The following is a 20,381-nucleotide window of genomic DNA, read 5'->3' as shown; positions in this document are numbered from 1 at the left end:
AAGAACCATGGTATTCCCTGATTATGTTGATGAGAACAGAAGATCACGCTGGTGGTCTTCTGTTGTCATGAGAGGATCTGCATTCACGCTTAGTGTGGACTATGGAAGAGGAGAGGGGGCTGGACAGGGAGGGTGAGAATGAGAGCCTATCTTCCCCAGTGCACTTTGCAGTGAGTCTGGAAAGGGAGGGGGAAGGAGGGGGCAGCGTTCGCTGCTGGATCGCTTATATGAAATCTCAAAGTCCGCCTTTTGCCCGTGCGCTCTCCCCTCTCCGCGGACCTGCCATGGATGTTACTCCTGGATGTGCATTCTTCATTATTTTCCTTCACTTTCAGCACGCGGATACTCTTTACATCGCCAACAGTATGGGTAGGTGCAGATGTTTTTATTATCAATACAGATCACGGTTACTTTATGCAGGAGATACGGATCCGTTCAGATGTCCAGCGTTATGAAGCAGCAACTCAGTATCAGTGTTTCATCAACTTACACTTTTATAGAGATGAATGAGTTTTAATAGTAAACGCTTTTTACTGGCAGCGACGTTTTCATTTGAGAGTGTCTGGAAGTTTTCATGGCATTTATGCTGAAAGATCTCTAACTTTTGTTACAATATAAAGAATGTAATTATACTGTAGGCCTAGCCTATATACATTTTATTATATTTACGCTTATCGTGTTGAATGTGAAACTCAGTGGAAGCGCAAAAATCCATGCGACATGTCAATAATGTAAAACAGCTGATGGATCTAGTGTCTCCTGCTTGAAATAACTGCAAAATGCCGACATTAATGTCAAGATGAGTACTACACAGAAGAGTAAATTATACAGAAGCACCATGCACATTATTTTACTGTCAAATTAGATAAGAAAACCATGTCATAGTGTGACTATGTTGTAAGCTGCTCTTTCCTGATCAAGTGAAGGACACTTATGCATAGGATAAACAGAGCAGCCAAATGCGTTGCTTCGGACAGGAAGATGACAGGAATGCATGTGATTGTAATGTTTGGGAGAATAGGGTAAGATGTGTCGCCCCATTAATCTAAAAAAAGCACAATTATTGTCCTGTGACCATATTAGTGGTTACATTCACATTAGAAAGGTGAATTTTTATTTAGCCTATTTATTTATTTTGCATGTCAAAATGAATGTTCTATATGATAGGTGTACTCTTAAGGAAATGTATGCATATCTAAAAAACATACATTTTGGATAATTTACATTTAATTGGTATAATTGATATTATTGTTATTATTAGTAGTAGTAGTATTTTTGTAAAAAAAAACAAAAATTACCCTTGTTTTCTTCTGTCCCTATGTTATAGGTTATAGAAAACATCCTGAAATATAATTAGAAGTATTAGTCTTATGTGACTCATTTATCCTTGTCTAGAGGACAATTTAAGCAAAAGGTGACAAAAGGTACCCCTTCTACTCAGTGCAGTGCTTCCATAGATTTTTCTCACTTATAATAAGAAAAATCTTTACATCTGTATCTTATAAAGATGTTATTTTAAAAACTGTCTTGGACAGTGTGTTTGGACAGCTGTACTGTCCGATTAATGTAAGTCTTGCAGCTGATTTAGAGATTGGTGGAGTTTTGACTGTTGCTGGAAGCTTCTGGTGTGCACTGTGAAATCTATTGATTTTGTGTTTGCATGCGTGTGTGTGCACATTTGAATGTGTGTAACTGTGTGCGTGCCCTTGGCAGATTCCCTGCAGCATGTCCTGAGGGAGTATGGGCTAGTGAGGCCGGTGAGCGTGGATGCAGACGGACACTTCCTCTCCCACGCCATCTCCGCCAGCCGGTTGAGTGGGCAGGGATCCCACCGGCGCAGGAGGAGGCAGGCCAACTCTCATGGAGAGACCAATGAGGAGACGAACTCAGAACAGGACCACCTGAGGCACAAGGAGACACTCTTTTATAACGTCACTGTTTTCGGACAGGAGTTTCATCTTCGCCTAAGGCTAAATTCCAGGCTTGTGGCCCCTGGAGCCAAAGTGGAGTGGCTTGAGGACGATAACCAAACCCACTCTGAGCCCTTGTTGCCCAGTGACTGTTTATATGTTGGTTATGTTACCAATGTGCAGGATACATCAGTGGCCATCAGCAATTGTGATGGCCTGGTAAGTTATTTACACCCTCATATAAGGCTTTATTGCATGATGTTTATCAAGTGGAATAGGTTAATGACATGATGGTTATTTTTTAAAACATTAAAAATATTAAAAACTCACTTCACACCCACACCCACACGTGTGTGTGTGTGTATATATATATATATATATATATATATATATATATATATATATATATATAAATGGGAAGCCGTGGCCTAATGGTTAGAGAGTTTGAGTCTCGGGCTGGCGATACCACGACTTCGGTGCCCTTGAGCAAGTCACCCAACCACCAACTGCTCCCCGGGCCGCCGCAGCATAAATGGCTGCCCACTGCTCCGGGTGTGTGTTCATGATGTGTGTGTGTTCACTGCTGTGGATGGGTTAAATGCAGAACATGAATTCTGAGTATGGGTCACCATACTTGGCTGTATGTTACTTCACTTTTTTTTTTTAATATATATATATATGTATTTAATAAAATTTAAAATCGGATCTGAAAATATTCATTAAGATTATACTAGCATGTATTCAAGCAAAATGTAACCACATAACATTTTTAGAGTCTATTTCATCGAAAAATTACAGTTTATCGAAACCAATATAAATACATTGAGTACTTCTTAAATACTTCAAAAATATTCCTTTTCTTTATAATGGACATTAATGGCAATTGCTCATGTACAAACAGAGCGCTTTGTTTTAAGTGAAGGCTTCAAGGTATTAATGATTCAGACCAGTTGAATGCTGTCTTACCTGCTGTGTTGAAAAGGCTATTTTGCAACTTGCTATTGGATGTAAGAACTGCTTTTATATTGGATGTCCGCCAGAGGTCCTTCCTGCCGGGTTTCTGTGCATGCTTGAGCACTGACTAGCACGATTAAGGCTATTGAAAGAAGGCTGCACACTGCGGGTGTTTGCTGTACATTGTATTTATATACCAAATAACACAGAGGGATGATGTAAGTTTGCTACCATTCTCTACCGTCAAACAGTTCTCCTCAAAAAACGCCCTTGAAAATGTTATTTGGCCTTGGCGGTTGTCCATGAATTAGAGATTGGCATAGATATTTTTCATGTGTTTATACCTTGGATGAAATTGAAATATTTTTCATGCCCTTTGGGGGTTTGAATGTGGTGAAGATGGTTTGAAAAGAGATTCTTTATTCAAGCGTAGTTCAGCTTGGGTTCTTAAACATGACAATGTTACCAATGGTCTCTTGTCTAAAAAAACAAAATGACCATCCTTAATGGCTTCACTTCACATCAAGTGTGCAACTGGTTATTAGGGTGACCCAGTGGTCATTTTATGATTTGGAAGTGTGCTCACTAGCGCCCAATGTTTGACTTCAAAGTGGACTACTACCCATGGACTTGCGTTAGGCTTAAAGTTCAAGTCTTTTTGGGAACAGTTTTTACTTTAGCATTTAAAAGTGATAAGAACACAAAAGAAGATATTTTGTTAAAGGAAGAATGTTTGGGATCCAATGCTATTTTGCACCCCAATTTACATTGTATAAAATATTTTTTTGAAGATTATCAGAGCATGTTTTTCAAGAAAATACTATTTAAGTTTTTGTATATCAGTGTGTTACTTGCTGAAATTTACTAGCAATTTCTCAGTGAAAATTGTTTCTGAACACATTTTGTTTTTGTGCACTTTAATTTTATAGACAAAAACATTTCAAAATATCTTATTTTGTGTTCTGGAGAAGAAAGTAAGTCATACAGGTTTGGAACCTCATTAGCGTAATTTTTGGGAGGAATATCCAATAAAATATTTTATGGACAGATAAATCTGAAATTAACAAAAAGATGGTATACTGAATGGAATCTGGCTTTCATAATATAGCGAGCAGCTTATTTCTGTTGCTTTTAGGCCTCTGCCTCAGTGATGGATAGACTATCCCTCTGCTGTTTGTACGAGTAACTTTGTAGCGTTCTTCACGCGGAGAGTGTTACATTTCTGCACCTGGAGCACGTGGAGTTTAGAGCGAGTCTGGGCAGCATTGGAAAACACTCTGGAGTGTCCTCACAAGTACAAGCCCCTGCTCCTCCGTCACTGCAAGCTGAGAGGCGGGGTAACAATAGCCCTGCAGTGAACTCCCAGACACGTACAGCACCACGGGAGAGCAGGGCCTGGCTTTTAGTCGATGTAGAGTGGATTTCTGGACTATTCCATTTGACCCACATGGTTGTCACTCCGGATACAGAATCTGGAGGGAAACAGTCACCTTTTTAGTTTCCTCATAAAAGAGTAAAAGGAATTTTAATGTTGCATTTGGGGAGATCTTCCCTTCCCTTAAGCTTAATGTAGTCTAATTCAGCAGATCCACTTTACACCGGTAATTGTTTTACTCATACACTTTTTTGAGCTTTCAGGGGTGATTTCAATGAAGTTTTGCCAATTTTGCATATGTCATTTCAGCACAAAAACTTTCTGTTTACAAAGCTAAGCAGTATTTGGCATGTGGGGTTAAAAATGTGCTGTTCTTTCCAGAGAAATGTAGATGGCAAGCAGAATTTTATTAAAAGAAGATTACACATTGGACATTGTGTCCATTTTCCATTGATCATGCCAGCAGTTAAAAAATTGGAGAACAGCTATATAAATAATCAGATGGTATAGTCAAGCAAATTTTCATCATATATTTGATTCAGATGTCTGAATAACAGGTTTTAAGGTTGTAAATTTCCAGTAAACCATGTCAGATTGCAGTAGTCTTCTGTATCCTCCACAACCAAGCTGCAGGATGGGAAACTTGCATTGTGTAAATTGCATTCAACAGTAAATTGGATCTTAATTGCATAATTCCTTTATCAATCAAGTGTTAAATCTATAGCAGATGCATATAAGTGCAACTAAATTACGCTATCAGTAGGCATCGTTCTTTGTCATTCTTTCGACAGATTGAACAGCCAATGCACAATATGTTATATTATTACACTCAATGACAAATTCAAAGCATGTGACCTCACAACCTGCTCGCAAACTGCTTTTGATGCAGACTGCATATTCAATTCCATTCATATTTAATGTCTGAATCCTCCACATGCACACGCACAAACACACATGCCTAATTCTTACATAATAAGAGATTGTGGAAGAACAAGAATTATGTAATTCCAAGAGCTATTATTTATTTAAATTATTTTACCATGTGCATGTCATTTTGTCACTTGCAACATCATTATTAAGACTGATAGCATAAATGTATCACTCAGCCTATTGTCAGGAGGGCTCAATCCTGATCCTGTGAATATACAATACTGCTGAATTTAGTCTTAACCACTCTAACACCTGCCTAAAATTATTAAGCAAAAACATCAGATGTGTTTGTTTAGAGTTGATACTCTGCAGGACGTGATCACTTCCTGTGGCCACACCCCTTTTGACATCCTTGAGGGGGAAATTTGCGTGCATTGTAAGCATTTTCCAATGAAAAAGCTCCGCTCTCATTTTCCGCTCTCTCTTTTTACAAGGAAAGAGTGGCAGCCATCTGCTTCCCGTGGTTCAGGACCCGCTGCTGCTGAGGCACGGAGGAGAATGAGCTCATGGTGATCACAGGTGGATCTGGTCGATGAGTTTAGAGAGGGGCTTTCCCTGTTGCACTCGTCAGCTATGGATGCGAAAGAGCTGCAGGAGGACGATGTTATTTCTTTAACACTGTCTGATCCAGAGGCTAGTGCTCTGCTAGGTTCGGCTAGGGCATACGCAGCAGCAGGTCAGGCTGTGGCTTCATTGCACATGATGGCGATGCTCCAGGCATATAATGGCGAGGGCCTTTCTCTTGATGAGGTAGCTGAGTTGCGCCGCACCACAGATCTCACTCTCCGTGCTACTAAGCTGCCTCTGCCATGGGCAGGTCTAAGGTGGCCATGGTAGTAATGGAGAGACATCTGTGGGTAAACCTGGCAGATATCGGGAAGAAAGAAAGGGGCTTTCTTCTCGATGCTCCGGTTTCACCCTCTGAACTTTTCAGTACCTCCGTTGAGACTGTGGTCAAGAAGTTCAGGGAGGCAAAGTCATGCTCAGCAGCCTTCAACTCCTTAATTCCAAGAGCCTGAACAACATAGGGGTCCTGGTCCATCTCGGTCTGAGGATCAGGCACAGAAGGCTAATGTCATGGCTTGTGCTCCTCCCCCACCTGCGGGTAGGGTTAGAAGGAATTGCAGGTCAAAGGAAGTTAGGCAAGACCTACGGGATGTGATCCAGACAAGGTGTCAGCGCTTTCGTCCAGATCAAAGTAATACTTGAGTATCCACTAATTCCTTTTGGGGGTTTTACATCTTCCCTTATCTTCCGATTCCTAATTCCCCTACAACCACCAGTTCTCCACCTGACCTAGGTTAGGTGGGAACTTCCTGCATTACAGTCTCCTGTGCTGGACCTATGATGTTTTGGTTGGTGCTATGGCTTCATAGTGACCACCTTACTGATGGTCCAGATTAAAGGCTTCTTTGGAATCACCTCCTGAGAAAAGACGGGGCTCCAGCGCGAGAACCAGGGTGGGTGAGTATGATCCACTCTCTCTCTCTCTCTCTCTCTCTCTCTCTCTCTCTCTCTCTATATATATATATATATATATATATATGTGCAGTATGTATAAATGTGCTGGTGGTTATGTGTTTATAATCCTTCTGTGAGATTTCTTTGCAGTGTTCTTCCGGGACATGTGGGTTTCTGTCCCTTCTAAGGTAGGTCCTCTGTGAGGACCCCCGCCCCTTGATTGGATTCAGAAACCGGGTGCTCGACTTGCAGTGTTTCTTCACTCGTCGATATTATGTCCAGCTGGTATGATAGCCCTGGTTCTGGCTTCATGCTTCCTGGATCATGCAGCCAGGTCATAGGCTTCTGCAGGAGCCTTCTTGATGATCAAGCCCCTGGCACAGCACTGCAAAGATTTTCCTGGATGTCCGGCTAGGTCATCCTGAGTCACCCGGATATCCCTTCTTGCTGAGGCATCGAGTGGGAATTATTCGCAGGTTCACTCACACTTGAGTAACACGCACACCAATATCCTACGGGGAGAACGAAAATCTCATTTATTATACAGCAACTATCCGGACCAGCATTGAGATAATAATATTAATAATAATAATAAATAATAATAATAATAATAATAATAATTCATTACATTTATATGGCGCTTTTCTATGCACTCAAAGCGCTTTACATAGTCTGGGGGTATCTCCTCATCCACCACCAGTGTGCAGCATTCACCTGGATGATGCGACGGCAGCCATAGTGCGCCAGAATGCCCACCACACACCAGCTTACTAGTGGAGAGGAGACAGAGTGATGAAGCCAATCAGCGGATATGGGGATTGTTAGGAGGCCATGATGGTCAGAGGCCAATGGGCGAATTTAGCCAGGATGCCGAGGTCACACCTCTACTCTTTTCGAAAGACATCCTGGGATTTTTAATGACCACAGAGAGTCAGGACCTCGGTTTAACGTCTCATCGAAAGGACGGTGCTTGTTGACAGTATAGTGTCCCCATCACTACACTGGGGTGCCAGGACCCACAGAGACCACAGGGTGAGCACCCCCTGCTGGCCTCACTAGCACCTCTTCCAGCAGCAACCTAGTTTTCTCAGGAGGTCTCCCATCCAGGTATTGACCTGGCTCAGCCCTGCTTAGCTTCATTGGGAAACCGGTCTAGGGCTCCAGTGTGATATGGCTGCCAACAATGGGCCAAAGCTCTATGGTTTCAAGAATCCACGATCACCTCCTCGTTACAGAATTTCATCGGCCACTTCAAGGAAGTGTTTGGGCACCCTGTGGGAGACTCTTTGGTCAGCAATCAACTTTTAAACCTGCGACAAGGTAAAAAGACCATTTCTGAATACTCCCTTGAATTTCGAACTCTGGCCGCAGCAAGTGGATGGAATGAGAAAGCTCTTCTAACATTTTATCGACGAGGACTAAACCCTGCACTCCGACTGCAACTCGCCATATATGATGACAATCTGGGGTTAGAGAAATTCATGCAACAAGCCCTCCGAGTTCACTTGAGATCCCAGTCCTGTTATCGGGAAGCGCACACCCCAGATACTGCTCCTTGCTGAAACCTACCTGAGAAAACCCCTGAGCCACAGCCGGAAAAGATGCAAGTGGATTCCCAACGTCTGTCCCCAGAAGAGCAAAACAGTCGGCGGGAGCTCAGACTATGCCTATACTGCGGGAGTGGTGAACACTTTATACACACCTGTCCATCTCATCCTCCATGGTTAGTGGTAAGTTTGGTTCCTCTTCAACCTTCTGTATCAACCCCGCTAACCATATGTGTGAATCTGAGATTTAGAGGTCTCGATGTTGAAGCCACCACCATTGTTGACTCCGGATCAGCTGGCAATTTCATTTAAGGGAAATTCGTTATGACTCACCGCCTCCAAAGGACCCGAACCACAAAACCATTCTCCATCTATGCACTGACTGGCGAGATGATCAATAAAGGGTACGTGACATCACAGATAGCACCAATCACCCTCTGTGTTGAACATACCCACCAAGAAAAATTCACTCCATTCTTTCTCACAAATAGCCGAGCTGAATTGATTTTAGGCCGCCCTTGGCTTATTCTACATCAGCCCACAATAGATTGAACCACGGGAAAAATTCTACAGTGGGGTTGTAACTGCTATGTCACTAAGAAATCATGTCCCATACAATCCGTTGATGACCATCCTGTTTCCATGTCAGTAAATTCCACATCAATTGAGAGTCCCAAAGAGAACCTGTCTGTCAATGTCCCATCTTATTATGCCTCTTTTGCAGACGTTTTCAACCCCATAGTAGCCTCCAAGCTACCACCACACCGACCCTGGGACTGCGCTATCAACTTAGTTCCTGGAGAGACCATTCCCAAGGGTCTAATTTACTCATTTTCCATCCCAGAACAGAATGCCATGAAAGAATATGTAGGAGAAGCTTTGAAACAGGGATACATCCGACCGTCCACTTCCCCAGCAGCCGCTAGTTTCTTATTCGTCCCAAAGAAAGATGGAAGGTTACGACCTTGTATCAACTACAGGGCTTTAAACAAGATAACGGTGAAATTCAGCTACCCACTTCCCTTGATCCCATCCTCTCTGGAACATGCCCGTATATTCACCAAACTATACTTACGGAGTGCATACAACCTGGTCAGAATTCGGAACGGCGACGAGTGAAAAACAGCTTTCATCACCCCCGCACGGCACTATGAATACTTGTTAATGCCGTATGGTCTAGTAAACGCCCGCTCAGTATTCCAAAGCTTCATGGATGAGGTCCTCCGCGAGTTCCTGAACCGTTTTGCCCTCATCTACATAGATGACATACTCATTTACTCTCTCAATTAAGAAGATCACCAGTCTCCCAAGTGCTCCAACGACTCAGAGAGTTCTCCTTATTTTTAAAAGCTGAAAAATGCATCTTTCATCAAACTTCTATCGAATTCCTGGGAAATCACATCAGCGAAAAAGGGGTGAAAATAGATGACCGGAAAACACAGGCGATCCTTTCGTGGCCAACCCCCAAATCTATCAAAGAACTTCAGAGATTCCTGGGCTTCGCAAACTTTTATCGCGGCTTCATCGACCGGTATAGTATGATGACCGCACCACTCACGTCTCTCCTAAAAGGGAAACCAAAGACACTTCAGTGGAACCCCGAAGCTGAGCAGGCCTTCCCCGTTACCACCCATTGACGCTGAGCCCATCTTCACAGTGAGGGATATTCTGGACTCCCGACGTCGTGGTGGGCGGATAGAATATCTAGTGGACTGGGAAGATTATGATCCAGAAGAAAGATGTTGGGTACCTCGTCAAAATATCCTCGACCCCAACCGTCCGCGACCCCGAGGCAGACCCCCACGACACCGAAGAGCTAGGTGGGGGGGGTTAGTGTCAGGGATCAGGCAAACCCAGTCTCAGCCAATCCACAACGCTCACGCTCTCCTGAGTTCTAATCACCCACACTTGCTCCGCATTAACGATCTCATCAAGGCACTATAAAACACTCACCTCAACTCCAGTTCACCGTCAAGCCTCCAACAGGAACAGACCATACGCTGTTGTCTCCTGAGACTCTGATGCATCACGACCAACCAGACGTAAAGTATACTCACCCTTTTGAAACACTAACCTGTGTCCTTGTTCTACTGCCCCCAGGACCCTGGAGCATTCTCTTGCTACCTGTGATCCAACGATTTCTTTAGTCTCCTGTGTTTGTCCCGAGCTGGAAATAACTTCGGCATCTATAAGGAAAGAGAACGAGTATGAGCAATCTGTGACTGTGGCTGTGACATTCCTTAAATGAAAGTACTCACCTGTCTATGATCCAGTACCCTGTGATCATCACATTGGCCGCACTTGAAACACAAAGTATTCACCGTGCACTTGAATCACAAAATAAACAGTGTGCTCTGAATTCACCTACCTTTGTCTCCTGTGCATATACTGACACTTAAAAGGCCTTATAAGTAAGTAATACTATTTGTAACTAATACCTAATAGGTAGCCAGTGCAGAGACTGTTAAATTAGAACAAAATATTCTGAACAGCTGTAAGGAGACTTTTGAAATTGTATTTTTATTTGCACTCTAGCATGATTACACAAACCATTTGTAACAGTCTATAATTGGAACCAAACATTGGTATTGACATTGGTGCCAGTGATTCATTTAAACCATTTTTTTTCCACTCTAGATTAACCCTTTTTTACGGAAGGCCATGTATGACTGCAAAAAAAACAAATACATTATAGGATATTACAGGAAGGGAGTAATACATTTATGCTGCTGTCAAAAATGTCTTCCAGTCAGATGTTAAGCAAAGAAACTTCTGAATTTGATGTGGATTGATGCCCCTTTTCCAGGATCCAGACATAGTCTGTGTCACAACTTCTTGTCAGCCAGATAGTCCATAGACATAATGACCAATTGTCTTTGTTTTTCATGTGTTACAATTGGAACCAAGGTATCTAAATAGCTGAACATTGACCTGTGTAACTGCTATGGCACAGTACGAAATTGCAATTTTCTAAAAGGTCATTCACACAAAGAACTATAATCACATCACATCTATAAAGATAATGATGCAGAGGAACTGTTTGACACTTTCAGAATGCGTTTTTTTTTTTCAGCTGACGAACTATAAGAAACATTGACAACCAATCAGAATCAACCTGACTTTAAAGAGCTTGAATATTTAAAGAGGCTGACAATATAACTATGCTTCACACAATGTTATCCCCCATTATAGTGTGTGTGTGTGTGTGTGTGTGTGTGTGGGTGTGTGTGTGTGTGTATGTATATATATATATATATATATATATATATATATATATATATATATATATATATATATATATATATTATATATAGAATGCCGTTCCTTCTCTGATGACATCAGTTTGAGAGCTTGGGTAGAACATCCTTATCCACATCTTATGTGAGATGTCTGGGAGGTGCGCTAAAATAAAACCCCACCCTAATATTCTGTTTCACTCTGAAAAACATCACAATACTGAAATAATGTCTGTGTCAACTTCCGTTTTACACAGAATATAACAGGTTTCCCCAAACAAAAGTAGTCAAACCTCGATTTCTCACAGAGTTGTGTCTTGGATCTTCTATGTTTTGGTTACTTGGACTTTGAGTAAATGATGACAAAATTTACATTTTTGAGTAAAACCTCTTTAAACCCAGTTCCTGTTTGTAACTATAATCTGAACATGGAGAGAAACACATAAACCACACAGTGTCCTCACAATCAATGTCATGTTTCATGTCACCTTCTACAGCAAGGATGGAGCTCAGGGATCATTGGTGCAGGGGGCTGTTGTGAAGCTCAGTGTGGCAGTTGCGTGCTGTGAGGTCTGAACCCCAGCTAAGTATGAAGTGAGGGGGAGGTTCACCGTGAGCTTGAGCCTCAGTTCTCTTACGAGAGCTCTCTCGTACTGCGTCTTAGCTAAGACGCTACGGGAAAAGTCTCTTTTCACGAAATACTGAAGCAAAAAATTATCCTTAATTTTGCTTCGCGCCCTTCTTGCCACTTCCCGCCGAAACGGGTGTGGCCCAACCTATAAAAGGAGCTCGAAAAGGCTGACTCACCTGATTTTTCATCTCTTCAGCGAAGCTCACGCATCGCTGGATCACGGAGGAAGCAAGCGCCGTCTGAGAAAGCACATCAGCAGGACGAGCCATTCTGAAGCTGCTGGCATCGCCGCCTTCCACTGCCGTTCCTGCTGCGCTATCCGGCGCCTATATCCTTTCAATTCTGTTATATCCAAGCTGTTCTTTATGTGTGTGTGTGTGTGTTCGCCCTGCGACACACACTCGTAAAAGAGCTCGCGTCTTTTTTAAGATGCCTTCCTGCGGCTCGTCAGAGCCCCACTCAGCGAGGGAGACCGGTACGTCATCTGTGTCTCCTGCCTGGGTGAAGATCATGCAGCGCTCGCGCTCGCTGACGGCGGATGCCCCCACTGCGAGCTGTTGCCATGGTGACTCTGAGGACTCGCCTGGCCTTTTTCTCTGAGCCTGCATTCTCTGCTGCGCTGAGGCGCCGTAAAAGCATCGCTTCCAGCGGATTCCGGAACCGTCTTCAGCTCAACCGAGCTCGCCGGTTCGCCCTGCTTCACCGGCCCCCCCTGCATCGCTTCCCAGTGGGCAGCGCCCGCTGTTTGCCTGCGCGTCGTCCGAGGAAGTCGATCTCAGGGCCGCGTCGGGGGAAGAGGACACGCGCTCTCTGCTAGCTTCGGGCAGTGAGGGCTGGGCGAGCTCCGAGGATCTCACGCCTTCTGCTCAGAAGCCCAGCAGACGAGCTGACATCGAGAAGGAGCCGGGGCGAATGTTCGTGTTGGCCGCGATGAGTCTCGGCCGCGAGTGGTTTGCACCAGCGCCCCCCCTCTCGTTCCCGGCTGGATGGTATTTCCCTTTCGGATGAGCGTACTTCTCAAAGCCCGCCTCATTTCTTCCTGAGCTTCACGAAGCGGTGGTGAAGGCTTTGAACGCTCCATATTCAGCGCGAACTCGTTCGTCTGTCTCACTAGCATTCTCCACACTGATGATGCTAAAAACAGGAACTGTTTCAGTTCCAGGAACTGTGACTGTCTCAGCGTTTTCTGCAATGCGCAAGCCTGCACAGTTGCCCGCTTGCCTGCACACAAAAGCCGTTATCACAACAGCTTCAGCAACGCAGCTCGAGACCCCCGTTCTCGCTCTACCGGCCGTCGCCGTGGCAGAGGATTACGGTGAGGCCGGGAGCCCCGAAGCCATCCTAGGAAAGCCATCTACGCATGCTGCATGACGCTGCGTCGGCACTACACACGATGGCTGCTTCATCGAAGCGCCGGTGTACGAGTTCCGCTGTGGCCGGGCTCTCACCTAAGCGCGCCGCTGTTTCAGTTCCAGAGATTGTGACTGTTTCAGCGTTTTTGCAATGTGCAAGCCTGTATGGTTGCCCGCTTGCCTGCACACGAAAACCGTTATCACGGCTACCCAGATATTTCCCGAAAAAGGTGTAATTTCTGGTGTCCCGGCCACAGCCGATGGAGCTATAAATGTAGTGACGATGCCCACTGCTCAGTGCCCATCTGCACACAGGGCCTGCGCCCATAAAAGCGACTCAAGTCGATCGCGCACACTGCATAGTAAGCGTGCCCACCCCTCAGTGCCCACAATTACTATGTCACACGCGTCATGTGGTTTCTGTAAAAAACAAAACCCGTGCACGCTCGTCCGGCCACGGCCAATGGTGCTATAAATGCAGTGACGATGCCCACTCCTCAGTGCCCATCTCCACATGTAAGAACAGCCCTGCACACAGGGCTCGCGCACATAAGATCGACACAGATCGGTCGAGCGCGCCGCATAGTAAACGTGCCCACTCCCCAGTGCCCACATACACTATGTCACATACGGCGCGTGGCTTCTGTAAAAACGAGGCCCGTGCACGTCGGCTCTGCACAGGCAGACAGCGAGTTGAAAGTGGTAAATGTGCACATATGCAGCCCACAGTTACTCGCAGACATATCGAGTCCCACGGGACCTGCTCAGCCTTCCCCCAGTCGGTTAAGCGCCGGGACGGGGTCGAGGAGGAGCGATCTGCCCGCTGTGATCAGCGCGCTCCCCGCCTCAAATGCGCAGCACACCCGAGCGCCGCCGTTGCCCGGTCAACAGAGCGCGCTTCGCATCCAGCCCTTAGCCATTCATGCAGATGCATGGTCAGCGCTTCCAGGGGTTTCGGATTGGGTGCTAGGCATTATAAAGAGAGGCTACTCGCTACCGTTTTTTTCGACGCCCTCCGCGCTTCTCAGCGCGCGTCGAAACTACGGTCAAAACAGAAGTAGCACACATACTTCGGGCCAAAATATCAAAACTGTTGAGCAAAGGGGCTGTAGAGCCTGTGTCTCAAGCTCAAAGCGAGGGGGGGGCTGTACAGCAGATACTTTCTGGTGCCCAAGAGAGACGGGGGTCTCAGGCCCATACTGGATCTAAGACAGCTGAACAAGGCATTGATGAAACGCAGTTTCAAAATGCTTACGACCAGGAAACTCCTCGCGCAGATTCGCAGAGGGGACTGGTTCATGTCAATAGATCGGAGGGACGCGTATTTTCAAATACAGATAGCGTCAAACCACAGGCGATATTTGAGATTCGCCTTCGAGGGCCAGGCATACCAGTTTACAGTCCTCCGTGGCTCCTCGTACGTTTACGAGGTGCATGGATGCAGCGCTCGCTCCTCTCAGACTCAGAGGCATACGAGTGCTGAATTATTTGGACGACTGGCTGGTTCTGGCCCGATAACGAGCGGAGCTCGTGGACCACAGGGCCGTTTTACTCGATCACCTCGAGAAGCTCGGCCTCAGTGTCAATTGGGCGAAGAGTTCGCTAAACCCCAGTCAGACGATCCTGTTTCTGGATATAGTTCTGAACTCGTGTTCCATGTCGGCGCAGCTGTCACCACAGCGCGCGATGGACATTCAGCGCGCAGCGAGTTCTTTCCGCTGCGGCGCGACCGTGTCGCTCAAACACTGTCAAAAGATGCTGGGTCTCATGGCTTCAGCATCTCCGGTTCTGCGGCTGGGCCTGCTCCGCATGCGCCCCCTGCAGTTCTGGCTGAAGGCTCGGGTGCCGCGCAGAGCGTGGGCGTCTGGCCGGCTGCATTTCAAGGTCGATCAGAGCTGTGTTGCGGCTCTAGCACCTTGGACAGCGGACGGCTGGTACCGATCAGGTGTAAGCCTGGGGACTCCCCCGAGTGTGAAAATGGTGTCGACGGACGCCTCCACTTCGGGATGGGGAGCGCTGCTCGAAGGCAGACCGTCCTTTGGCCTATGGTCAGAATGGGAAAAGCTCCATCATATCAACTGCCTGGAAATGCTGACAGTGGAGAACGCGCTGACGCGCTTTTGTCCCCATATCAAGGATCACCACGTCGTAGTCCGCGCGGACAACATGTCCGTGGTGTCCTACATAAATCGCCAGGGCGGTCTCGGGTCCCGAAACCTATGCAGGCTGACGGAACGCCTCCTGGTTTGGGCTCAGCGCAACGTGCGCTCGCTGAGAGCAGTGCATGTGCCTGGACTGCAGAATCTGGGTCCAGACAGGCTGTCCAGAGGCAATGTTCCTACGGGTGAAAGGGCTCTACACCCGCAAACAGTCCAGCTGTTGTGGGAGAGATTTGGCATGGCGGAGGTGGACCTCTTTGCGTCCCACGAAAACGCTCACTGCCCCGCATTCTTTTCCAAGAACGAAAGCGCGCTGTCACGGAGATGGCCGTGCTGCCCGCTTTATGCGTTCCCTCCCGTCTCCCTCCTTCCGCAGGTGATAGAACGGGTGAGAGAAACGAGATGTTCAATACTGCTTGTAGCAGCTCTTTGGAAAAACCAACCATGGTTCCCAGATTTGATGCAGTTAGCAGATGTCGCCCCGTGGCCGGTACCGTTGAGGAGGGACCTCCTCTCGCAGGCCAGGGGCTCGATTTGGCACCCTCAACCAGAGTTGTCGTCCCTCCATGTGTGGGCGCTCAACGGTTACCCGCTGATCTCGCAGTGGGAGTGCTAAATACCATCACTCAGGCTAGAGCTCCGTAGACACGACGTCTGTATGCCTCGAAGTGGTCGGTGTTCTCCAGCTGGAGCACAGCTTGAGGTTATTCACCCCTTAGTTGTGAGGTGACGGAGGTCCTCTCCTTCCTACAGGAGCTGTTGGATAAGGGCAGAGCTGTTGGATAATATCCAATCGGTTAGCCTTCAGCATCTGTCGTTCAAGACAGTATTCTTGTTGGCTCTCGCTTCTGTGAAGCTCTGTGCGCTCTCGGTGAGCCAGTCGTGCTTGGAGTTTGGGCCCAATGACTCAAGGGTCATACTCAAACCTAGGCACGGTTATGTGCCGAAATCCCTCAACACACCGTTTCGGGCTCAGGTTATTGGCCTGTCTGCCCTGCCGGTGTCAGGGGAGGATGGAGACTCGAGTCTTCTTTGCCCTGTCAGGGTTTTAAGAGCTTATGTGTCTCGCTCTGCTGCCTTTCGGCAGACGGAGCAGCTGTTTGTCTCGTTCGGTGGACGTTCCAAGGGAATGGCTGTTTCGAGACAGACTCTATCCAGATGGATAGTTGACGCCATAGCGTTAGCTTACGCTTCCAGGGGCCTTCAGTGCCTGTTGGGCGTCAGAGCACACTCCACAAGAGGCGTCGCCTCGTCGTGGGCGTGGTCTACTGGGATCTCCTTGCAGGATATATGTATGGCGGCAGGTTGGGCCTCGCCGTCTACATTTATCAGGTTCTATAACCTGGAGGTACCCGCCTTGCAAGCAAGGCTGTTGTCGGTATAGTCGAATCAGGGCCCTGAGGGGAATTCTGAGTTCACGAGCGCTATGCGCTGCCGACTGTTATATGGGCAGTATTGCGTAAGACCCGCATTGCCACATTGGTCAGGCCTTGCCTCGGCTGTGTGATGTCATATTGCCGCATCTACGGATGCTGCTAGATATAGGACGGGGGGCTTTTTCCCTTTTCTGTCCTGGACTCTCTGTGAGTCTCTCAGGTGACTGTGCACTGTAAATCCTGGGCGTTGCTTCAGGTTTATTGGTGTGTGATCCCTGCGCGCACGGCGTTTTACATTCCGTAGCGTCTTAGCTAAGACGCAGTACGAGAGAGCTCTCGTAAGAGAACGTACTCGGTTACTAAACGTAACCTCGGTTCTCTCTAGAAGAGCGAACGAGTACTGCGTTCTCTGCCGTGCGCACGATTCACTCTGGTTCGCTTCGGCGATGAAATAAATCAGGTGAGTCAGCCTTTTTCGAGCTCCTTTTATAGGTTGGGCCACACCCGTTTTGGCGGGAAGTGGCAAGAATGTTGCATCAGCCCGCGCTCGATAGGCTGTGCAGTTGCAGCAGAACAAGCCAATGAGCGAACGAGCCATCTCGCCTATGGCTGTGTACTGCTGCAAATGCGCTTTACAAAAATACAAAATTAAGGATAATTTTTTGCTTCAGTATTTCGTGAAAAGAGACTTTTCCCGTAGCGTCTTAGCTAAGACGCAGTACTCGTTCGCTCTTCTAGAGAGAACCGAGGTTACGTTTAGTAACCGAGTACGTTTTCCAGCAGGGGCACAAGCTGTTGCTGCAGCTAAAGCCAGTTTGTAGCAGGAAGCCTGAAATTAGCAGGAAACTCCTACTCAGTGAGGCTTAGCGCGATATACAAGGAGATTATTTGGGATTGTGGATAACTAAGTTGTGTCTTTAAAAGTGAAGCATGTTATCTTAATATTTTTTTTCTCCTATCCCAAGATTAAGGTGCTTAAGTAAGCCATTAAAAGGCTGATTTTCCCTGAAAAGTGAAAACACTTTTACTCTGCATTGCTTTCAAAACATTGTTATGTTTGTTTGAGTCTTCTTTGACTGATCTGCCCAGGCTGACATAGCAACATCGACTACAATTGTGTGTGTTTGGGGGTGAGACTATCTGTCTGTTTGACCAATGATGTATGAGGTGTGTTTTGGGAAACCTGTTGGTAGCGATAATTATTTTTGCAATTCCATTCGGTGACGCAGTTGTCTCTGAAATTACTCAATGGACATTTCAGACTCAGCAGTCATAGTTAGGGGAAGCCTCATGAAGTTTCGTTTTACAAATTTATTCAGCTGCTGAGATATGAGATTAGGGCTGCTCCGATCATGATCGGCCGATCGTTAATGCGCATCTCATCAGTACCGCTGATTAGAGAACCGGCTTTACTGACGAGATGCGCATAAGGGCCATTTCATAGTCAATGCATCTGTACGCATACGCGTCCCCGAGGCTACACATCGTTACGCTTCGGCCGCCATTATGCGTCGTTGCATAGCAAAATGTGTCGTCCCAGTTTTTGATATGCGACGCGCCGATGCACACAATACTATGCGTTGTCGGTGGGGGCGACATTGCAAGTATTGTACATTAATTCAAGTATATTGTGTTTACAGAAGAAGAAGGTTTGAATACAATGGCGGGCGAAGAGGAAAAATTATGCAAACTTAACGGCCCTATCTCTGCGTTGCCTTTGTTGCCGCCGATGTAAAATCAGCAACAGAATACACTCCTCTTCAGTTGCCATTGTGATCTGAATATCACGCGACCCGACTCTACTAATATCACCCTGACTGTACTACCCCCTGTTTCGTGAGCGGTGTATTGCATACACGCATCGCCAGTAACGCTTGCGTCCACTGTTTAGACTATGAAAGGGAGCCCGTCGCTCGCATCGCTCGCATCGCTCGTGTCGCTCGCGTTGCTTGCTCGCGTTTCTTGCGTTGACTATGTAAGGGGCCTAACGATCGGCCGATCGTGATCGGAGCAGCCCTATATGAGATGGCTTGTATTATTATTTTGTATTGATGACATTATTACTCCAGCTAACGACTCCCCATTATACAAAAACATCTGGAAAACTGAATGAAAAAAAAAAGTTAAAAAAAAAAATGTAATTAGTCAGATTGCTGCTTCCTTGGCTTCTTGACTCAAGTCACCCACACATGGATGTTTGTGTTACTCTTTGTTAGAAATAGGTCAAGATGGTCAACTATTCAAACTTAAATTCAGCAGTTGTGGTTGTCAGATATTCACTGTAAAAAAATACAGTGACAGTGTATCTGGTTTTAGAGATTGACGTATTGGTACCTGTATACCTTACAATTTATAACCATATTTTCTTAAGCTATATAATGTCAATATACCAAGATACTTTAACTAACCAAATCTGCATTTTACCTTACAAAATTACAATAACCACTAGGGCTGGACGATTAATCGAAAAGTAATCGAAACCGAAATTTAGAACCTCTAACCGACGTAATTTTCCCATGTCGGTTATTTCGATTATTTCCTGTTAATACTTCCCCCTTAAAAGCCTGTGTAGGCACATGATTCTGCCAGTCAGTGGCATAAAAGCAAAACACGGAGGTGAACGCTGGTTCAACACAGAGTGATGGTGCGCGAGCGGTGAGCCTTGAGTCTTCACTAAACTTTGTCAGTTGTATTTGTTTTATGGTTTGGACGTTCAAGCGATTAGACGATCGGATGTGTATTATTATATCGAGCTACCATGTTCACGCAGCTGCATTTTGGCACGAAAACTCATAGCTGTGAAGATCGCGCGCACAGAGGAACGCAGTTGTCAGCGCTGTCCTGTGATTTATCACTAAAGTATCTTAGAATATCGAAACCTATTATTGCATATTTTGCTACGTTTGAAGGAACTAGTGTATTTACAACCCCCCAGCTTCACAAAAATATAGAGACGGTATGACTAATTCACACACGCAATCACTTGTACTGGTACTGTTTACCTTTAATCTTTATTTATCTCTTACACCGAGCAATAATATGTAAGAAATGTTACGAACATAGATAAAATGACTGCTGATAGTGAGCTATGATCGTTCTTTCAATAGGAAAAAATATCCCACCTTTAATAGTCGATCTCAACCGTCTGGCTGAGGCCAGTCTAAAAAGACGCTCAGGACAGTTGACAGAACGCTGCTGCGCGTCGTCACGAAAGCGTATCATTTTCACTAGTGATGCACCGAAATGAAAATTCTGCGCCGAAACCGAAACCGAAAATTAAGGATGCACTAGGCCGAAAACCGAAACTGAAGCCGAAAATGGCTTCTTTTAAAAACGTATATAATATATTGCTTGGATTTAATGGATCTGAATTGAAAAATCACAATATAATAATCAAACTTTTATTAACAGTTACATAACAAAACATAAAATATTTTTTACAATAAATAT

The 20,381-nt window shown here is 45.8% G+C and overlaps 1 protein-coding gene across 1 annotated transcript in view; it reads left to right on the top strand.

Annotated features, from left to right (window-relative positions):
• The first annotated feature begins 209 nt into the window (after positions 1–209).
• Positions 210–20,381, top strand: part of LOC132130515 (A disintegrin and metalloproteinase with thrombospondin motifs 2-like) — an 89,155-nt gene continuing 68,983 nt past the window's right edge. Inside the window, exons 1-2 of the mRNA XM_059542234.1 lie at positions 210–369; positions 1,714–2,129. Of these exons, the coding sequence (XP_059398217.1) occupies positions 228–369; positions 1,714–2,129 (558 nt within the window). The 5' untranslated portion in view covers positions 210–227. The remainder of the gene's footprint in view (positions 370–1,713; positions 2,130–20,381) is intronic.

The sequence above is a fragment of the Carassius carassius genome, chromosome 47, assembly GCF_963082965.1.
Source record: "Carassius carassius chromosome 47, fCarCar2.1, whole genome shotgun sequence".
Lineage (NCBI taxonomy): Eukaryota > Metazoa > Chordata > Actinopteri > Cypriniformes > Cyprinidae > Carassius > Carassius carassius.
Note: the sequence above shows the minus strand (reverse complement) of the source record. Positions and strands in the feature narration are given on the sequence as shown.